The sequence below is a fragment of the Caloenas nicobarica genome, chromosome Z, assembly GCF_036013445.1.
Source record: "Caloenas nicobarica isolate bCalNic1 chromosome Z, bCalNic1.hap1, whole genome shotgun sequence".
NCBI classification, from domain to species: domain Eukaryota; kingdom Metazoa; phylum Chordata; class Aves; order Columbiformes; family Columbidae; genus Caloenas; species Caloenas nicobarica.
Window position 1 is genome coordinate 106610026 of NC_088284.1, and position 22285 is coordinate 106632310.

A 22285-nucleotide genomic window follows, 5' to 3' on the forward strand; every position below is an offset into this window, starting at 1 on the left:
CGCGGCTGGGGAGGAGAAGGTGGTTTTGCTCTCGTCCCAACCCCGTTTGTTTTGTTTCGGGGGGGGTGTCAGCAGCTGCGGAGGGGCTGCACTTGACCGCGGCCCCTGCCTAGAGGGCGCAACCAGCCGTCCCGCGGCCAAAAGTCTCCCGAAGGGCGCCAAAAGTTACTCAAAGATAATGCTGCAAACCGCAAAAGGTTGGGAACGGTGCAGCGCGGACGGCGGGGGAGGGGAGGTGGGTTGCGCAGGGGCGGAGGGGAGCGCAAAGCGCTCCCGCGCAACCCACCCCCCCAAAAAAAACCCCAAAAACCAAAACCGAAACCCAAGCTGCCTGGAGGGATTTTTCCCCGTGTCCTCCTATGCATGGGATTTTTTCCTGTGTGCCCCCGCTGCGCGGATAACCGCGCAGCGATGCGGCTGCGCCTAAATCGCCTCCAGCATCAGTGGAAAACGCTGTTCCCAAGGAGGTGGGGAGGGGGGACACAAGACACGGGACACCCTGCGAGTCCCCATGAGCGGGCTGGAGAACATCCAAACCCCAAACCCAAACGCTGCCGGTGCCAAAACAATGCGCTGAAGAAGTGGCAGGAGGCGCGGGTGTATTTTTAATTGTAAGCGCTTCACTTTTAAGGAGTGATTTTATTAGTAAGTGGCGGAAGGGGCGATGCGGCGTGCATATTGATTTATGTATTACTGCGTTTTTATATTATTATTTTTAAGTGGAATAAGCACCCCTGACCATAAAGCGCTTGATTTAAAATGACAAGTGCCAAAGGGGATGGGGAAAGTTGTGAACGCAGCGCCGCTCCCCCCGTCCCCCACGCCCCCGCTGCCTCCCCGGCCAAGGGCCGAGCGGAGCCGCAGCCGCCACGAAAAGAAAAAAAAAATAATAATAAAATAATAACACACACACACACACACAAACCCGCAAACGAGAGAACTTTGAGCCCACCACCGCTCGTCCCTCCGCGGCTGCCCGCGCTGCGGGGCGGCGGGGCGGAGGGAGGCGGTGGCGCCGCAGCCCCCTCCCCGCCCCTCCCCGCCCCCGCGGGCGGGCGGCGCGGAGCAGCGCTGAGCGGGGCGGCGCGGCGCAGAGCGGCGCGGAGGGGCGCGGAACGGGGGGTCCGCGGAGGGGCGCGCAGCGTGCGCTATGCCTTTAACGGCGCGCAGGGCAGGCATGCCGAGCGCGTAGTGCGGGAAAGTCGAGGCGGGGTTAAAGTTCAGCTCATGGAGCGGCTCCGCGCTGGCTGCAGTTTGGCAGAGTTGGAAATGTGAAAGCAAGAAGCAGGCTCGGGGCTCCCCCTCCTCTCCTCTCTCTCTCTCTCTTTTTTTCCCCTCCTCTCTCTCCCTCTCCCTCTCTCTCTCTCCCCCTCTCTCTCTCCCTCTCTCCCCGCACACGCACACCTCCAAACCGCAGCCCCCCGCAGCAGTCATGTATTCTCCGCTCTGTCTCACCCAGGTAAGCGGCTGCCGGGGCGCGATGGGGCCGGCGCTGCGGGGGGTGCGTGTGTGCGCGCCGGGGAAGGGGCAGAAACGCAGCTTCGCCGAAACTAACTTTGTTGCCTTTCGCTTGCATCCCACCCCCCCACCCCCTTCCCGCACGGCCATTTGTATCGGCACATGGCTAATGGCGCCTACTTATTAATGGTTTAATTAATAAGACGGGTGGTGGTTGAGGGGGTCCGGGGGGAAGCCGCGCGGTGCTGCGGGACGCCCCGCACGGCCCCGCCGTGCTTGGTCATCCGCGATCGATGCCGCCGCCGCCGCCCGCGCCCCGCACCGCCGCTCCGCGCCCCGGGCAGCGCTGCCAGCCGCTGCGCCTTCCCCAGCCCCGGGCGCCAGGCACGGCACGGCCCGCACCCCCCGCACGGCTCCGCACTCGGGGTTACGCGGTGGCGGGGCGGGGCGGGGGGGGGGGGGTCGACCCGGCTGGCTCCGCGCTTCCTCCCCGGACGCGGAGACGGAGCGTCCCCCCGCACCTGAGTGCGGTCTCGCGGTGCGGCGCAAGCCGCCCCTGTGCGGAGTGTCCTCCGCACCCGCGCAGCCCCGCGGAGGCCGCTTCAAGCGGGGAGAGGAAGGGGGGGGACACCCGCGAACTTGTCCCGCGTGTGTCGTGATTCCCCCCCCCGCACACACACTCCGCGACCCTCCCGCCCGCGGATCGGGCCCCCCGCGGGACTCGGCGCAACTTTTGCGTCCCGCGTTTGCGGCGGGACGGGGCTGCGCGGGGGCGGGAAGCAGCGGGGGTGTCCGACCCGCGGTGCCCCCGAGCTGCGCGGCCGCGGAGCGCTGCCCGACCCCCCCCCTTACCCCGCACGCTGCTGCAGGACGCTAAATTACACACCTTCAATTAGCAGGATATGTAATGGTTTAACGAGGAAATGCTTTGTGGTGGACTCAAACCCCAGATTATTTCCTCCTGCAGGAGATTTTGTCTACATTATTCTTATTAATTTAATTTGAATATTTTTTTTCTCCCGGTGAGAAAGCCTCTCCAGGCTCTTTCCGTCGAGAAAAAGGCGAGGAAATGCAGAGAGAGGGGAGGCAGCTCCCCAGGCAGCCCTCAAGAGCTGCAAAAGTTTCGTCCCCTTCCATCGCCGCGGTCCCCCCTTCCTTCCCCAGCCTCCCCCAAATTTTGGGGTGCTCGGCCAGGAGAAGCCAGGCTGGCGGAGCCACGAAACTCCACCTGGCTTAAAAACCGTACCCTTGATTAAAGGCAGGAGGAGAACGGGAGCGGAGGGAGTTTGCAGAGGACGGGGATGCAACTCCGTGCTCTGCCTTGGCCAAAGTTTGTGCCTCCGATTTCAACTCTGAAAAATACCTGGTTTTTGTCGGTTGTGCTGCTGCAGGGGGGACAGCAACGCGCTCCTTGCAGCGACGTTCCGCGTCGCTCTGCATCTGCACGTGGAGCTGCTTGGGTTTAGTAGGCCCAGTTGCACATTAAGGAGAGAAAATAAATCCATGGGCCGGCTGCTCCCTATCCCAGTGTCTGTCCTGTCCACCCTCCCCCCCCCCCCTTTTTTTTAATAATTAAAAAAAAAAAAGCCTGCACTATGCTATTACTCAGTTGTGAAAATCTCGCGTTCTTGTTGCACGTTTGGAAAAGTAATACGAGGATTAGAGGCCTCCAGACAAACTCTTCCCTCCGAAGGATCAATTGGGTGATTCTGTCATTTTCTGTGGAAAAAGGGAGTGAGCCCTTAGCAATTGCAAGCGGTTTCCTATTTTTAATTTCAGGAGCTTTTATCGATACAAGTTTTGGGACAGAGATTTTTTTTTTTTTTTTTTTTTTCCTTTTTGTCTGTCTGAAGTTTTGGTTCAGGTTTAAAGGGAAGCTTTTGAAAGTGGGCTAGAAAAGGAAAACAAGCAGAAATCCTAGTTATGAGCATATTTATCCAAGCACTGGAACCGAAATGGCACGAGCATTTTGTATCATCTGTCAGGAAAAATCTAAACATCGTTCCATTTACATATCTGCTGAAGATCTAGGAAATAGTTGGGGAGCATATGCACATCTCCTAATAGATTTACAAGCAAATGGATTGTAAAAATATTAACAAGGGTTGCTGTAGCTGGCTTAATTTCAAAAAGATCAGCAGAAATATATTGTTCCAAAAGACTCTTTTGCAGTGTTACATTGTTGCGGGCGCCTTTGGGCTGGGTTTGGGGGGTCTTTTGTTGTAGGGGGTTTTTAAAATCTATTTTATTTTATTTTATTTTTTTTTACACCTTTCTGAAGAGCAGAGGAAAACTTTGGTACGAGCTCTAGCGAATTGTGCGGCCCAAATTTTAGGTGCTGCTTAGAAACAGGCTGTTCTCGGAAGAGCTGTATCCTCAAACTTTGGAGAGTAGTGCAATGAAAAAAAGACCAAAAACAACTTAGTTTTTATTCTCGCTTTCCTAGTTTTCTGGTGCCTTTTATTTTTAGGTGGCCCATCAAATGCTGAGGCGAGGGAAGCAAACATCTTTATCAAATACTTTGAAAGTTTCCCTTAAAGTGAACTTGGGGAAAGGCAAAGATCATCATCTTTTCCACCAGTTACTGAAAATCTGGATATTTTGCAGCGAGGCTGCAGACAAGTCTGCACATCTGTTAGCACCCTTGCACTGACACATTTCCAAAACTTTTTTTTTGGGGGCGGGGGGGGCAAGCTATCATAACACTGAAATAAATAATTGTATTGTGCAGAAACTGCTCCCCCCCACTGTCCCCGCATCAAGCCCAATTTTGTTTGATCAGCCCTGAGTGCTTTTATTTCCACTTCGACTTTGCTCATACCTCGCCGCCGAGATTGAAGCGGTGCGATTTTTTTTTTTTTTTTTTTTTTTTTTTTTTACGGAGCAGCGTGTTTACCAAGACAGTTTGAAAGTTGCTCTGTTTATGAGTCATTAACCTTTTCTCTTCGAACACCATTTTGAAAAGACACATTGGGCTCTAATAGGGACGTGCACACCTCGCGCGCCGAGCAGCGGTGCTTTGCTTTTACTTCAGCCACCGAGCCTGACTTTACGCCAAAAAGCATCCCTTTTTTTTCTTTCTTTCTTTCCCTCCTCCTTGAAGTCTTTTAAAGTGGTTTGGTTTCTTTTATTTTTATTTTTTTGGCGGTGTTTTCACCTCCCCTTTCAGGTTCACGTCGTAGGAATCAGCTTTAGCGCAGGTTACAGCGACTCTCTCTTGGACAGCATCCAGCGTCGAGCCGAAAAAGTCCCGAGCACATGAGATCAGGCAGGACAAAGCGCTGCTTAAAGCAGAAAAGTTGAAATATTTCAGGATGTACCAGGACGCGTTGGGAAGGCAGGAAGGCTGGGAGCGCTCCCCTGGCTCGCCGTGGGTCTGTCCCTGCTGTCTGTCCCTTCGCAGATAAACTTCCACTTGACAAAAGGCCTTTTTTTCCTTGGCTCTCCCTGAGTGAGGAAGGGGAAGGACAGGAGCGGTCAGAAAGGAGGGTTTATTATTTTTAATAGCTTGTAGGGACCTGTAGTTTTTATATTTTTCTCTCTTTTTATTTTTTTTTTCCTTTCTTTCCCTCCCCCCCCCCGCCGTGAGAGCTGTTTCTGCAGCTCCATGTGCTGGGATTGTGCCTCCTCTCACTTTTTGAATCTGCCGACTGCAAACTCGCAGCAATTTTTTTTTTAATTTTTTTTTTTTTTTTGAACTTTACTGAAATTTGAAACTATGATCTTTTCCAGCCAAGGGGGGGAATTAAAAAAAAAAAATGGAATGTGCCTATCATTACAGCGATTTACTTTATTTTACCTGCTTATATTTTAATAATGATTCATAGTACTTGCGATTATTACCGCTCTGCTGTGCTATAATGAAATATATTGTGCCATTTTTGGTAGTTTTTAGCAATCTGTGTTTAAAATAAAAATAAGTGCTGTGGTATTACCTATAGGTTTAAGTATTCACAGTTCAGGGGCCACTCAGAATGAGTGCAGTGAAAGCTTTTGGGAAGGCAGCAGAAGGTCTTGAATTACGACAGGATTGTGCTGATAGATATTTCTACTATTGATTTCTCATTTTTTCCTAATTTTTGAAAAGAAAATGCAAGTTAAAATAAGGTGTTGAAAGGTCATAAGACGTCTGTTTTAATAACAGCATTTGCACGACCTGAAATGATTTGGGTAGAAAATGTACTCCATGGGATAATTAAAAAAAAAAAAAAAAAAAAAGGTAGTTAATCTGAAAAATTCCCTTGGCTTTTGCCATGCTGAGGGAAACGTTGCACAAATTCCTTTATTTTTCCCTCCTGGAGGGCCCAATCCTGAGAAGAGGAGGAACTCGGGCCCTGGATCGGGGATGTCCCCAGCACGCGGGGCCGGATCGGGCCCCACGGGCTCTATACGGTTTTATGTGCAGCCTGGAGTCCGGTCATTCATTTGTTCCGAGGAAAACAAGAAGCGTGGCCACAGTATATTATGATATGTTTTAATCTCTCTGGCTGATTTATGTGGTACTTTTTGAGGATATATATTTTTTAATTTTTTTTTTTTTTTTAAATTGCGGGGTCTTTCTCGCGCTTTTTTATTGTCAGCGTAATTTTAATCGTGATTATTTTTGTTCCAAGGAAGAGGGGTGATCTTTAACTCATTATTACACAAAGCAAGCAGTGTCTGTGGATGGCCAAACTAACTTTCCAAGTAGGGCATTTCTTTTTAAATACATGAAAAAAATGACACAGCGTTTAAAGAAAAAACAAATAACTCTCTGCGTATTTGCACAAGTCGTGCTAGGATTTTTTGTTACTGCATTTTTCAGTTTTTCTTGTTGTATTTTATATAAAGGCTCGGAGTTTGGCTTGTCCTAATATGCCTGACTATCAGATTTTAATTTTTTTCTTTTTGACTGACTATAAACCAAACTTTTTTTTTTTTTTTTTTTGAATTTGTCACTCTTGGATTTTCTAGGATTTTCGTGCTAGTTTTTGTTGCGCACGCGGGATAAATCTCCAAACCGGCCGCGTTGCTTTCTGCTCCCCTCACCCTTTAGGAAACGCAGAGAAAACCACCCTTCATTGTGTTTGTACACGCAGCTCTACTGGCGTTCTACTATACTGCCTGCTGCTATTTCCAAATATATCTTAGGGAAAGTTTTACTATACTTTAGGCTTCCCCATACAAACATTGATTGGCATCCAAATGTTTAGGATTTGCCAAATTGGCGGGCAAACGCTGGCTACACCGCAAGCAGCGGGGTCAGGGAGAGAGCAAAGGGAGATACGCGCTCGACAGTGGACTCGCAGCCGGGTTATTTCGCTTTTAACTGCTTATCCCTTTTTTTTTTTTTTTTTTTTTTTCTTAAGGCGATTTGGAATTTGGGGGAAGGGGCCCCGATCGTTGCACAGTCTTCGCCTGGGCGCTTGTTTGGAGTTGGACCCTGTTTTTTGGGGTGGGAGCGGAGGTTTTGGGTGGGCGCGAGGTGAAGCGGGGATGCGGCGGGGTCGGTCGGCGAGGGGTGCGAGTCCCACAGCCCGTAAAATACATAATCACCCTCCTAATTCTCACCGTCCCGGCAAACCTCGGCGCCCTCGCGAAAGCCCCGTTTCTGGAGGCTTTTTTGTGGATGGTTTCGGTGACATCGACCCTTCTCTGTAACTTTTTTCAGGATGAATTTCATCCCTTCATTGAAGCACTTCTGCCTCACGTCCGAGCGTTTGCGTACACGTGGTTCAACCTGCAAGCCCGAAAAAGAAAATACTTCAAAAAACATGAAAAACGTATGTCAAAAGAGGAAGAGAGAGCCGTGAAGGACGAACTGCTAAGTGAAAAACCCGAGGTAAAGCAAAAATGGGCATCCAGACTTCTGGCAAAGCTCCGGAAAGATATCAGGCCTGAATTTCGGGAGGATTTTGTTCTCACAGTCACAGGAAAAAAGCCTCCGTGTTGCGTTCTTTCCAATCCAGACCAGAAGGGCAAGATGAGAAGAATTGACTGCCTTCGCCAGGCAGATAAGGTCTGGAGGTTGGACCTTGTTATGGTGATTTTATTTAAAGGTATTCCGCTCGAAAGTACTGATGGCGAGCGCCTTGTAAAGTCCCCACAGTGCTCTAACCCCGGGCTGTGCGTACAGCCCCACCATATAGGAGTTTCTGTTAAGGAACTCGATTTATATTTGGCATACTTTGTGCACGCAGCAGGTAAGTGCTTTTCTATACCACCTTCTACAACTTTTCGGTTTATCTCGGGGCCGGGCGCCGTGCCCCAGTGGCGGCTGCGTGGGGAGGGAGCGGGGACGCTGGTGGTCGCCCTCCCGGGGCGAGGGGCTTGCCAAAACTCCCCCCGGTTTTATTTCTTTTTTAATTTTTTTTTTTTTTCCTTTTCATGGGTTTTTAAGGTGCAGCCGCATAAAAGTGGCTCTTGTTTTCCTGGGGTTAACGGTGTTTTGGGCATCTTTCACAGGTGTTATGCTAAATGTTGTCCTAGGAGGGACGCAGCTTCCTTTATCCTGATTTTGGGGGAAAGCAGATAGATTTTAATTATGTAAAAAAACGAACAAACAAAAAGAAAAGTTTGTATATGTTATGCACAAAGTATCCTGAGAAGGCTGCAGGTCCCTGAGGCCTGTGGGTCAGGAGTACCAGGTATCCTCACCCCATGGGGATGGGGAATATAAATCCCACAGGACTGGGCTCAGAGGGGAAGGAGAAGACAGTCCCTCGGTAGCAAACACGGCCATCAGGTCTGAGCAGCCACAAAACAAACCCCCGGCAACCCTATGGGGCAAAGGAGGTGTTTAAACCTCCCTGAAATACCGCAATTTATACACGTAGAAGCCGAGCAAATTCCTGGTTTGAGAATATTGTGCTTATGGGGGAGGCTGAGATGGTTTTTTGCATGTGATGAAAGCGAAAATCTTGAGATCTCTGACTCCAGCGCAAAGTACGCCCGGCCTGCGGAGCGACTCGGTGTGCTCAGAGGATGGGTAGCAGGTTGGCTGGCTAAAATAATGTGCTATTGTACCTCTCCTGAGTGATTATATTGCAGAAAAATGTGCGCACGTGAAGTGCTGAGCCCCGGGTTTCACCTATAGTATGTATAGGTCCTCCTGGATTTCAGCCTAACTTGCAAAAGTTGAGGGGTTGGACAGGCTGGGAAAAAAGAGGAGCGGAGAGGAATCATATTTGTAGAAACTGCTACTATATAAATACATATTGGTAAGAAAACGGAGCGAATTGCAGCAGTGGGAGCCTGCGTTCCCAATGCCACCTTCTTTTGGAGGGGCTTGCGGAAAGTTTTGGCTAGCCCCGAAGTTTTTCTGTGCCGAATCCCCGCAGCGCTCGTTGCGATAAGCGGTGTTGCCGCTGTGATTTTTACGGGTACGATCCCTGTTCAGAAATAACTTTCGAGTATCCTCACGGTATTTCCTACAGATAAGCTGCGAAATTTACTTTGCACTTCGGTGCGAGGTGGTAAGTCATATTGCGTGTCTGTGGCAAAAGGGGAGGTAGGCAAATATTGTGGAGAATGATTTATTTACTCTGCGATTTTATTATGGGGCATGGTGAAGGAAGGATTACCAATTAATGGCTGACCAAAGGGAGGTTGGGGCTGGGGTGGTGCAGGACCCCTCCTGCTCCATCACCGGCCCTGGGCAGACCAGGGACCCACATCCCTTTTGTCTGCCTCAGTTTCCTTCTCTGCACATCGGAGTGGGGCGATGTGCTTCAAGTGCCTCGATACAGCTGAAAACCACCATTTACTGCTATATGGCGCACGGGTTTTTATTATTTAGATTTATATAGAGAGTGGTGCCAGTAAATACCGGTCCATGTTGTGTTTCCTAAATGAAAAGCAGCTTCTGCCAGGCGCGGAAGTTGTTAATAGAAACCAACGGTCTTGGTTTAGCCTGTGTGTAGGGTCACAAAAATGTAGGATGGGGAGAAAAGGACCAAACCCAGGGGTGTAAGTGCTCCAGGGAGCCTGAAGGGGTCTTCTCCCTGCTGTAACAGTTGGGCAATAGACGTTATTAAAGTTCAATATTGTGATTAGGGATATACCATCTTATCAGCATGCTGTTGGCAAACAATAGCCTCGATAGCGAACTCTTATTTATTTCTGCCTTCATCGTCAACAGGCAGCAATTGCACTAATTGTTCTTCGGACTAGACGTTTGCCGGGGAAACTCAGTGCGAGGCTCAGGCTCATTTTTGGGGGTTAGATTCGCGGTTTTGCGTTAGCGGTAACGTGCTCGTGCAGACCTCACCGCTTGGCTTTTTTGGCCGTTGTTTGCTGATCGCACGCATCGCATTGTGCTCGCGACGCAGTCGCCTGCGCTGGCGTATTCCCTGCTAAACCTCACCGGGGAGGGGGACAAAATGATTTTTTGGGAGGTAGCACAGCGTAGTCACCATCCATATTGCTTCACAGAGGTGTACCGAAAGCCTCATGTATAGGCTAGCTTTTTTTTACCCCCTTTTTTTCTCGTTTTTTTCCCCGCTCCGATGTATCCCAGCAGTCTTTGTTACACCTGAACATTGGCCAAGTTGACAGCCATTGGTTCCCGCAGACCCGCAGTAATGGCAGCTTGTGCCGGGTGCGCAACAGGAAAATCACAAAAGAAAAAAAAAAAAAATAAATTAAGGGTCCTTTGTCTCAAACTCCATCAGACCTCGCTCCCCAAATGTATGGACCGCTTATTTATAAGGGAGAAGTCGCCGGCACAAATATTAGGTAGGGGCCGGTCAACTTACATATAGCGGATTTGACAAGCATCTGCTATAGTACAGAAGATTTGTAAACACTAAACAATGTTTTTACCTCCTTAAAAGTTTTGAGAAGTTGCCAGTATTGGCAGGAGGCACAGACTCCGAAACGTGCTTGAAGATACGTGCCAAAACCATTGTGACCTTTTCACCCATAGTGCTCGCTTCTCTTTTTCTTCCTTTTATTTTTTTTTAGCACTCTTCGTCGTCTTTTTTGGGGGGGGAATATGCTCTTCCACGATGCCCTTATTCGAGATGACTTCAGCAGCGAGATGTCCCTTTCCTTCTAAACATGTACAATAATTATTGCTTTGAATCCACGCTTTTTCTTCAGTAGGCACTATCATCTGTAAGGGAACACATGTGCACAGATTTAAATAGTGCTTCTTACAAAGCGACTGAAATCAATTATTCTCTTTAAGAACTGGCTAGAAAGAGAAAACAAAAATATGCAAATAGGCAAACTACATGTCATTTTAGTAAAAAAAATAAAAGGGGGGGGGGAATGGAAAGGAAGATCAGTGTTCTGTGAATTAGAGGTTGACCAAAAAATGTATTGAAATCTAGAGTATTGCTCTCAGTTTGCAGTTTCTAATCTGCTTAACTAAAAGCAGGCGGCGTTTTCACACCCTGAACTTGGGTTCGCTTTTTAGTTTTCACTTATTCTCTGCTTGTATCAAATGACAAGTTGGAAACCATTGTGGCAAACCGTTTTCTTTGTGGGAGTCGAACAGTAAAGCTAATTTATGACCGGTCCTTTACCAGATGATCTGTATCAGAATCTACAATATACTAGGCACGTGGCAAGGTCACAATTTAAGTTGTTAAGGTCACAACCTTAGCCACCAGGCATTTGACCTTTTAGATAAAGTTAACCTTTGTTCATTAGTAGGCACTCAACCGAGAACTTTCTGGAGTTTTTTTACTGCTTTGGAGTTCCTTCTGCTAATGTGATCAGATTGGAGAAGAGATTGGCAGTGGAAGTAGTTAAATTTAGTGAGAGGTCACAGTTTTTAGAGAGTTCTCCAGTGGTCGGAGCTGGCTGGCAGGCCAGGAGGCGATGCTGCGATGCCCGATTTATTTTTTTGGATGGCCAACATTATGCGCTTCGGGCGAGAATTAAGCCGGCGAGGTATTTGTGGCAGAGCAAATCTTTTAATCTTTCAGAAGGACATTTAAAAATCCCAAATTTAAGGAAAACCTGGGGATAGGGTTTTATTTACGTGAGCTCATTTTTCTGCTCGTGTTTCAAATAGAAGCCAGCGAAGATGCAAGGAGTCGATCTTATTCCTGCGGCTGCGAAAATTTACTTAGCGTCTAAATACGCTCTGTGGGTAATTGCCTGGGCAATAGTATATAGCACACGACCTTGAACTTTAAGCAGACCCATTTTACGTTCCCATCGTCTGATTTAAAATATTTCTACTTGCACCGCCGCAAAGAGGCATCGATGGGAATAACCCCGAGATCGGTTAATGCAGAAAACGGCTGCAGACAGCCAAAATACCGGCAGAGGTAGTCCGAAAGGTACATGTAGTCTTTTAGTACGATTGGTATTGATTGTTGCCGCATTAATCCCGTTAATAGCCGCGGCTGGTTTGGCGCGTTGCGGGGATGCGAGAGGCGTCCCGACGATACCGCGCGTCGCCCAAAAAAGCTGTTGCAGCGGCTCCAACTCTTGAGAGCTGCGTTGCAAAAGTGGGACGTTCGACGCTGGAAACTATCGCCGGCTCGTATAGGAACACACACCATATTGTTTACTTAATTATGCCGCAGCGAAGGCTCGTTTTTAATTATTTAGCTGACTTTCTCTCTTTGCTGTGATACCACACTTATTATTTAATTTAAAAATCAGAAGGGCCGCGCTACTGTTAGTTTTTGATGCATTTTACTTTTGTTTTGGCTACGTTATTGTCATTCCATCGTACAGTAATCCAGATAGCCGTGATATGCAGATTGGCCAGATGGTCATGTTAACAGATTGAGAACCCACTTCCCACTGCTAAAGAGCAGGTGTAAGATCAGTGGGCTTTTTTTTTTTTTTCCTCCCAAGTTTCAACCAAAATGTTCTTTAGACAGCCCATAATGGTAGTTAAAAAGGGGCACATTTCAAATGGTGTTTGTTCTGTGGAGATAATACATCATATATATGTTGTTTTTACACGTATCTGAAGACTTTTAAAGCATCCGTGACATTCCCTCTGTATATAAGGCTTTTGAAAACCTAATTCCAGCCCGTGGTTCTTCCAGCGTACATCCAAAATTGGCCTTTAAGTTTTGTTTGTGACATTACTAGTCTCTATGCATTTGGGCAGTCGGTTTACGTTTACCAAAAAAATCTTCGCCCAGCTTTGCGCCAGGTATTTCACACGCGTTCCCTGCGCACGCCCAGGGGAACCTGAACAGCTCAGTGTTCAGCGGAGATTTTGATGTTTGGGGGCTCATAGGTTTGTGGTTTTTCTCCTTTTTCCATTAATTTCAACCACTGTGAGACACCTATAGTTTTAAAGAGAAAAAAGCGAAATTAAGACATCTCGTGGTATTTCTGCCCTGAAGGAATACCAGGAGAAGGCAGATTTTTGCATCGCTTTAGCCTCATAAAAGGTGCCCATGAAAAGTCAGCGGTGGGAGCCCGGGTCTGTATGTCATTGGGGAGAGGTGGGGAGGTGACAGCCACGGCTCCTCGACACCCCAAATTTCACGCGCCCGCCTGAAATCGACTGCGTCGATCCGCACCCCCCGCGTGGTGCGGGGAGAGAATCTGCATCCAGCGATGCTCCGCGCCTCGGGGAGCGAACCCCAGGGCTTTCCGCAGCCACGGGCAGGGCGGGAGCTGACAGAAGCAGGATTTAGGTGGGACAACTGCTGTCCCCGTGCAGTTGTAACTGAGCCGGTGAGTATCCGTGATAATTCGGATACTAACTGGTGCGGCACTCGGGACGCTCTGCTCTATCACGAACTGCTGGCAGGAGTTCAGTCATGTGGTTTAGCTTTCCCTTTTCTCCAACAACAACAACAGCAACAACAAATAAACGCGGGATGAAGGCGTATTTTATATGCCCAGGATGTTTTCCAGGTGATGATATAAGGGTGTGCTGTTTCCACACCTCCCTGCCCCGGCGGGCTCTGAGGTGCAGAAGCAGGAGAAGCTTTTGAATGGTAAGAAAGTTGCCCAACGCTGCTGGCTTGTCTACAAGCGACTGCACTTTTATATTTCCCTTTTTTTCCACCCAATGATGAATAGCATTAATTTAGATCTATTTAAGGCGAGTGTGGGAGAAACCACAATCTTTGTTGTGGTCACTGCTGTACACAGCGGGGCTGAATGTTTCTCTTGGTTGAGGCCTCAAAGCTGAATCTGGAGAACCCAAAACATCGTGTCAGCTTTTCAAACCCTTCAAAGAGACAGTGGCATCCTAATTGTTCATAAAACCTGCTATTTATTGTTACAATTATGTATTCTCTCCCCATTCGGATGTAAAGGAAAGGGCATCCCTTACTTTCCGTGCCTTGAGCTTCTTCGCGGCTCCTCCTCCTCGGTGCTTCGAGTTCAGGCTCCGGCCGAGGCTTTCGCAACCAGCAAACAAACTCCGCAAATCCCGAATCCGTCCCCAAAAGCCAGGGCTTTGCCACACGTGTCCCAAACACGGACTTTCTGGGACTTGGGGACTGTCCCAGCGGGACGGCTTTTGGGGCATCCTCCCTGGGAGCCGCGGGTCCGGCTCTGCCCCCGCTCCCTTCCGCGCAGACAGGGGCTGGAGCTGCTGATTAAATTACAGGCTGTAAATTCAGGGCAAATTATTTTAGCCTCCTAACAGCAGCCGACCCTGAAGATTTCCTTACCACAGCGAGGGCTCTCGGTAGATAAGAGTTGTCAGTGGGCTAAAATTCATTTCAATCGCTTTGGTTTTTCCGTTCGTGGGATGCTCTTCATTCGTTTCATCTTTCGTTATTGCTAATTATCCCCCGCATTACGGTAGCCACCAAAAAGAGTGATCAGCACACGGGTCAGGGTGCCTGTGATGTGCGGGGCAGTTTTATCCCAGCAAGTTTTTGGGAGATTGCAGCATTTTATTCCCAATTGCAAGAGCAGGGCCCTGGCCAATCCCCTGCTCGCAGTGCAATTAATTTCGAAGAGATAACAGCATATTTATATATTTTTTATATATATATTTTTTTTATTTTTTTTTTTTTTATTTTTTTTTTTTTGGAAATTTTTCTAGCTAACATCGCTCCACACGGCATCATCGTGGCTCGGCACATAGGAGGAGGATGTGGCTCCCGTTGCGCGGGTGGATTCGGGCTGGATTTGTAGCCGCTGCCCGTAAAACACACGGGCCCTCCATTTTGTGTGCCGGGCTCTGGCGTGCGAGCACGAAATGGAGAGCGCGGTTGGGTTTTACCTATAGCGAAACGCCTGGGCGTGCGTCGCCCGCGGTCCCTGCACCGCCGCGATGCACGCAGACCCACGGCGAGGGGGCATCCTGGGCTTATACATCCATCGGTTCCTCCTCAGGGGGTCTCGGTCCCTTCTGCGGTCCTCGATGTCCACCCTCCGGTCCGGGCACCGTCCTGGTGTCGCGGTGAGTTGGAACGTCGGCTCTGGGGCCGCTGCGAAAGGCCCCGGAGAGTCGTTCCTCCTTCCCCACAGGCTTCGGTGCACATCAGTGCCATTAGGTCAGCGAGATAAAATCAAGACGGGTTTAATGACACGCTATTCCGAAAAGTTTCCTGGACTTTATTGTTCGTAACTTGGACCCGAGTCGGGTTATTTACACATGAGGATTGAAAAGCTGCAAACAACTGTGTGATTTTTAGGGGCTGAAAGCAATTAGCATATGTGGGTAGGAGGATACACTGCATGTCTGCATTCCTTTAAAATATAAATCACAGTTATTTAATTATGTTTTGAGAGGGCAGATTTAAGGATATACTGCAAAATGCATTACCTATTATACCAACACCATAATCTTATTAACCTTGCTTTCTACTTTTTAATTTTATTGTGCACCCTGTACAACTCTTATGATATCAAAAATAATTACTTGGCGAATACATGATGTCAGAGGTCCGATGTGACATTTATCTTCACGAGAGAGGCGATGGTGATCTCGTGCAGCACAGAGCAGCACAGGAGGCATCGGGGAGAGGGAGCGGAGACAGGTATCATCAGATGCTATTTCACGTATATAAGCGTGTGTGTGCAGGTTTGTGGTATAGCCGAGAGCCGGCTTGACCAAACTTGATGCAATTCAGCATCCGCGGGCCTCCCGCAATAGGAAGGCTGGATGTTTTACTTGCGTGTGCCATACGTTGCCCATAGGTGAGCCGATATTTCAGGGCATTTCCATTCATCCAGCCCCAATCCCAGTTGGATCTCCTGTTAAACCCCCTATTCTCCATCCCATCCCTCCTCCGGGCAGCGCCTCTCTCTCTTTTTTAATCCACCTCTCCTAATGTTTGATACATGTTGATGTTTCCCCCTTTATTTTGTGAGGGTGATGGGTGAGGGGAAACAAATGCCACAATAATATCCCTTTTCAGAAGAATATAGTTTAATTTTGTGTGTGCGTGCAGCAGCTGCCATTGGCAAGCTGTCGTCTTTGTTGCCATGGGCTTTTTTTTTTTGCATGCTTGCCAGAACATGATTGGATGTTTCAGCATGTTCGTGTTTTGGGGTGAGATGTATCTGTAGTGAAGCACTAAATTATCGTGGGGTCGGTGGGTGTCCAGGGCAGGGTTATTCGGCCAGGTGAGCCGGTTGTGCCGGAGAGGTTTGTGCAAACGTGGGACCAGGCGCTTGTTTGGTCGACGAGATGTAACTCGCTGGTGCTCTTCATTTTTTTTGGAGGTGGATGTAAAAATGTTGTTTAAAAACATCACAGGGCAGTGTATCACTAGCCACAGAAGTGTGGGTAGTGTTTTTTCTTGCTCCTTGGTTTCGTCCATTTGTCATACTGATATCACGCCCATAGCATCAGTATCTAAAAGTCCAGACCTGCTCTGCCCCGACCTCTGTGCTGTGCATCCCTCTCCTGGTCCCTGCCACTGTCGCTCCACGTTCGGTGACACACGATGGGACAGCAAGAAGGTTCCTCAGGCTGGGAAACCCACCACACGGCCGTGGGGATCGTCACGAGGTGCAAAATGCGTTGGCAAACTTGGGAGAAATGTATCACAGGGAGGCATCTCCATACAGCCCGCTTAGGCTCGGACTAGTGTTAAGCCGGAGCAGTCGACGAGGGGAAGGTTTGCAGGACGAGCGTCTGCTGAAGGTTTCGAGGGAAGGAAAGGACGAAGAACTAAATGCAAAGTGTCGAGACAACCTCGTTCACGTTGTGTTTTTCTGCATCTACAGGTTTAGTGTTGCGTGTGAGGGACAGATAATGAGCTGCGTGAGCTCCGTAATAAACATTGCGTCTGGTTGAATTACTGTTTCTGTGTTCAAAGTCAATGTGTGTGTTACAAAATACCTGGTAATGCACTGAAAGAACAGGGACAAACCTCTTTAAAGGTATCAAAAGGCAAGTTAGATAGTTGCTATGTTTACTGTCTAGAAGAACACTTACTAGAGATTTTAATAGAGAAATACATTGCCGATCAGATTTCATCCTAAGGAGATTCGCTAAAATTTTTGTCTGATCTTTTTTACCCAATATGCTTTTAATTCGATATGGAAGAAAATGGCCAAATCCCTGAGTGATGCTGGAAACTTAGGGCAAAATTTAAATTTAATTCAGTTCTTTTTATTTTTTCTTTTAAGGCAAAGTAGTTTCAAGTAAATCAGAAGAATGAATTCTTTGTACCAGGATGCTTTTCTAAAGCCCAGCTATTGTTGGGATCCCTTTTAGGGAGGATAGCCACTGCAATGCTTTCATTGTGTGACGACGAGGACTTTTCCTGACGTGATGAGGACTTCATTAAAAATAGCCAACAAACCTATTTACATTTGTTTCTGTGTTTAAAAAAGCAAAAAGTAGTTGTCGCCGAGCTAGAAAGTAAATCCCACATCATTTGATTTGAAAGCTTCACCGCCGGCTCGCCTGGCCGTGGGAGGAACAGCCTTGATAGCAGTCGAACCCTTGTGAGCGTAGGTTGGTATTGCTGGAAAACTTGGAAAAAACACAGAAAAACACCGGGCAGTCAGGTAAGAAGTGGGATTTTTGTGGTCAAGACTTAAAAAACTATATTTAAAAAAACAATTTTTTTTTTTTTTTAGAGAAGGACATCAGCTTCACCAGCTCTGGTTTAAGTTCTTCCTTGGTGATGGATTTATAAACACTCGGCCAGGAGCTCGGTGCTGTTCGAGATGCACACTTACATCTCCAAAGTGCATTGTCAAAGTGCCTGTTCTTTGTGATGTGGCTACATGAGTCCAATATATAGATATAGATATATATATATATAGGCAAAATAATATGTTCAACACCCACTTTAAACACGGACACCTTTTCTCTTTCTGGTCAAAAACTGGAGGTCAAAATCGTGATGAGAACTGAGGGTGGGCCCGTTGTTTTCCTCTCGCACAATCTTTAGGGATAGACCGTTCTGTAAAACAGTGAGACGCGTCTCGGCAGCGAGCAGTCCCGGGCGTGAAGCCGCCGGGACGGGGCCGGTACGAGCGGGATCCCGTTCCTGGCACAGAACCGGGTTATCTGGTCCCGTTGGGAGCGCGGGGACCTCTCCGTGTGCCCCTCGTGCAGGTGGGGACCCGGCTGGGGACGGTTTGTGTGCCACGGGGTGGGACGGGCGCATGGCCCCGCAGCGTGCCGAAGGATGCTGTGGGCACTGCCCTGGGAAAATAGAAGTGTTATATGTAGAGTTTTTGTTCCTGAAAGTCCCCTCGGTCAGGCAGATTTTCCATTGAGGTGAGTTGCTGAGAAAGTCCCGTTTTTCTCTCCGTTCCTGGCCGGATCTCTCCCCGCTGTTGCTTTTTGCAAGCGATTTTGTTTGTGCGGGCTTTGGGGCTGAGGTGTCCTCAACCCCTCGGTGCCATCGTCCCCGCTGCGGGTCACCAAGCGCCGGGGCCCCGGCAGCGAGGGGGGCGTAGGGGAGGCACAAACACCATCGGTACGAAGTCAGGACACGCTGGAAAGAGTGAAATGAGTCAGAGTTTGAAACAAAAACGGGATGTTTCTGTCCACGCAGTTCTGAAATACAGGGTAGCGGTATCTTTGAGTTGAGAGGTGTCCTTGGAAAGCCTCAAAAAACTTTCTCTGGCTGCACAAGCAGTATCTAATATTAAGCATATTTCCTTATTAGAAGAGATGAAGGATTTCTGAGACAGTCTTGCTCATGTACGTTGTTTTTTGAACAAGATTCGTCTACCTTAGCAACTTCTCCAGGGAACTTTCCAACCCCGGTGCGGCTCGAGGACGGGTCAGCGGCCATGGAAGCATTTACCATTTTAATTGCCTTCCTATACTGATTGCTGGGATGACCTGTTTGTTTGGATTATATCTCTTTTTCGTATTTAAAAAAAGAAGGAAAAAAAAAAAGAAAACAAAGGAAGTACAGTGCTGTGCACAGAACAGTTATTAAAAACAGTTGGGAAGCGTATAAAAGGTACTGTTTGTGTGAGAAACGGGACAGCTGTGATGGTCTATTGGGAAAGTGTGTACAGATGGTGGTAGGGAGGGGAATGATGACTACATGGCTGATAAATGAAATACAAAAAGCATTAAATTGGTGATCTTTTTAAAGAGTACATTTTTGGTTGGCATTTTTGGTGCATCATTAGGGCTCTTTGTCTGCCTCTTATTTAGCCAGGAAGTGCAACTCTCTTCACACATTTGTGGCTCTGATTTTGTTTACAAATAAGGAGTCTGTTTAATAAATCACATACCATGGAATTATTAAAGAAGATAATTAAGCGGATGGTTTTTCCCTACGTTGGGAATGGCGCGGGATCGTCCTAAAGACCTGACAATACCGCAAACGCAGTTGGGCTCGAATTAGTGACGGTAACACGTGGGATTTCCTGGAGCCTGAACAGATTTCTTTGTTCTGCAAGAAGTGGGACCGGTGGCGCAAGCCGGGTTTGGGGAGCAAAGCTTGGGTGTTTCAAAACCTTGGAAGGCAAATGACTTGATGTTTTGCCTTGATTTTGGATTAGCTCACGGTCGTGAAGGTGGTGGTACCCAGTGACCAGTGCCTGGCTGCGGTACCTGGGGGATGCTGAGGCTCCTCTGACCCCACCGGGGCCTCTTTTGGAGGAGGCAATGAAGGAAAAAAAGGAGAAAGGGAGACTTGGAGGTAAATTTTTTCCCTGTAGTTCACAGAAGAGGGATCCCCATCTTCCCATCCTTAGCAGAGCTTTATCTCATCCCTTGTAACGGAGCTCATTTATCGGAGAAATTAAGGCAAAATTGCGCATTTCTGCACACTGTTCCAAAGTAGCGATAGTCCATCAAATGCTGCAGACCTCGGTGTGGAGAGTTTTTGAACTAATAGGCAAAATAATCCCCCTCCGGCATTTCATCCAGCTGAAATAATCCCGGTTTCCCTTCGCATTGTCTCTCACCCACCCGTTGCTTCGTGTTCCTGCTCATTGTTTCTGGGTGCCACCAACAGATAAAAGCGCTTTCCTTAATAATAAATAGTCCAACCCAGCCCTGTGTCCGGCCGCCCCACGGGCCCCGGCCGTGTCATTGTCCCTCCCTCAGGGGACACGGACCATCCCCAACCTCAGCATCCCTTTTCATGTGCTCCAAAAAGAGGGTTCAGGAAACCTCCATAAGAAGAACCTGCCCAGAGGGGATTTTTCTGAAGCCCTGTTGGTTGCAGGTTTATCGATGCTTTGAATTTTCTTGATTTACGAACCTTCCAAATCTTTAACGTGCCACATTGGGGATTATTTGCTCTCCTGACATGGTATCACAAACTCCTCCTGTTCCCAGACTTGATAAATGCCATGTTTCCCTGTGCCTTTTTTTGGGCCGACCGAATTTTCTTCTGCATTTTCTTGAAATGTAGAAAAAAAGAGAAAAAAATTTAAAGAGGTTTAATGTGAAGAAAACGTATGACAACTTGATAGATTGCTTGGGACTTCAGTGCAGTAATTGTACAAAGTAGGTTGCAATTTTTTTTACAGATGCAATGTATTAAAAAGAACAATAGACAAAGAGACGTATAGCACGAGGATGGAGAGACCATCCTGGCCAACCTCTACAAATTTGTTCTGGATTTCAGCTATTAAATATCGCGAAAACATATGTATTGTAGTAACACTATGTTTTCTTGGCTGATCAGATCTTGAGATGTTTGTGGGTTTTTTTTTGTACACCTTGTCCGTAAATACGCTTCACCTCTTACAAGGAGATCAGCCCATTTCATTTGCAGGTCATGGTGAAAGGACGATTTAGCAATATCTGGGCATGTATGAAATGCCTGGAGTTGGAAGATGATTCCTTCTAATAAATGTTTTGTTTTCTCATCGGCGCGAACGTGTGCTCTACTATAGCCTCGCTGAGTAGGAAAGTCCAAGAGATGATGTGAGGGCTGCACTGGTGGGTACCCAGCGGCAGCAGAAACGGGCGCCTGTTGGAGATGCTGCTGGTACCTCTTACTGGGACCAGTCCTGGCCTCGCAAACAGCCGCCGACGACAACCTCATCAGCCAGAGGTGCAAACGAGGGTGCTTTTCAGAAACACGGAGGTCTCCCTCCTCCTAGTCCGCTTCCCAAACCCGGATTTCTCTGCCAGCTTCCACAACAGTGGTTTTACCCGCAGAATCGGCCTCCGAGTTGCTCTCGGCCGCTGTTTCGGCCTCTCCTTCGGGATGTGCTGCCGACCGCGAGGGAGGGGGCAGCGACAAAATATATGGGGTCTCTCAATGCTGCCCTGAGCTTTGAAAGAAAAGGTTAATTCTTACTGAAGCGGTGATTTGTGTCTTTGATTAGTTGCTAATTTTACACTCAGGAAAATAATTCTCTAATGATTGCAGTTGACGGGAGAGCCTGGCCGTGTCGGACGGCCGTGATTTACAGCTTGTGTTTCCAAACTTTTTTCTTCTTTTTTTCTGTAGGGCAGTTTGTCCTGCCCAGAGCAGAGGACCCTCAGCTTCATTTGAGATCCAGCCCCGGATCCAGAGCCCCATCCCCGGCAGGGACTGGGCAGAGCGATGTTACTCCCATCAGCAGACTACAGGAAGGCAACTATTAAAAGTAGAAAGCTATTAAGCAGTCAGGTTTTTATTGTGCTTTAGTGTTTTGTTTAAGTCTCTTCTTAATTGGTTGATTAATGTAAGCGAAGTCCTTTTCTCCCCCACCATCTCTACAGATGGCAAATGGTAGGTCCCAACTGTCATTGTGTGCAAAAAAGGTTATGGTTCAAAGTCAGAGATACAGAGATACCACCATAATCAATCATAGGAACTTGTCTTGCTGTGCCCGGCCAGGCAAAAGTTAGGCTTGGTAGTAATATTCCCTCCAAACCCATCCGGAGGAATTTCTTTACGCTTTATTTCGGCGGGGGGGACACGAGTTGCTGCAAACTTCTTGCTGCCGGATTTGGGGCGTTTCAATAAATCCAGGGCTTTTCTTCTCCTCGGCATCCTCCTCCGTGGCCGGGTCTGTACAAAAGCGGGAGGCGCAGCCCGTGAACCTCGCCGTCAAAAAATGAGCCCAGAAGAAATAGGAGTATCATGTCTTCTCTAGAGAATTACCTTTAAATACATACGTTTAAAACTTTTTTTCTTTTTTTGAATCTAGGAGGATGATTTATTAAGGCTAACTTCCTTCTCAGGATGGAACTTAGAATTATGTTTCTGGTATTGATCCATAAAGAGGATTTGCATTTTATTCATACTATAAAAGTGCTTTTAATGGAGACATCGCGGTAATTGAATTTATACTGTGTGTAACTATTGAAGTATCTTTTTAATTATTTTATGTTATGTAATACAATAACTAAATCTAAAGCCTGTGAAAGGGGATGACTGTACTCTGTCCTTAGGAGTAACATATGTAGCTTTTAATATTCTAACGGCGGAATGCAGTTAAGGACATTCTTTATTTGAGGGGGAAAAAAAAAAAGAGGGAAGAGAGAGAGAGGAGAAAGATTTCATTACATTCAGCACAG

At 47.7% G+C, this 22285-nt stretch overlaps 1 protein-coding gene across 13 annotated transcripts in view; it reads left to right on the plus strand.

Annotated features, from left to right (window-relative positions):
- Positions 1-1107: 1107 nt before the first annotated feature.
- NFIA (nuclear factor I A) overlaps positions 1108-22285 on the plus strand; it is a 246526-nt gene continuing 225348 nt past the window's right edge. For all 13 annotated transcript variants that reach the window (XM_065657896.1, XM_065657898.1, XM_065657897.1 and 10 more), the window contains exons 1-2: positions 1108-1459; positions 7109-7640. In XM_065657896.1, the coding sequence (XP_065513968.1) occupies positions 1433-1459; positions 7109-7640 (559 nt within the window). In that variant the 5' untranslated portion in view covers positions 1108-1432. The remainder of the gene's footprint in view (positions 1460-7108; positions 7641-22285) is intronic.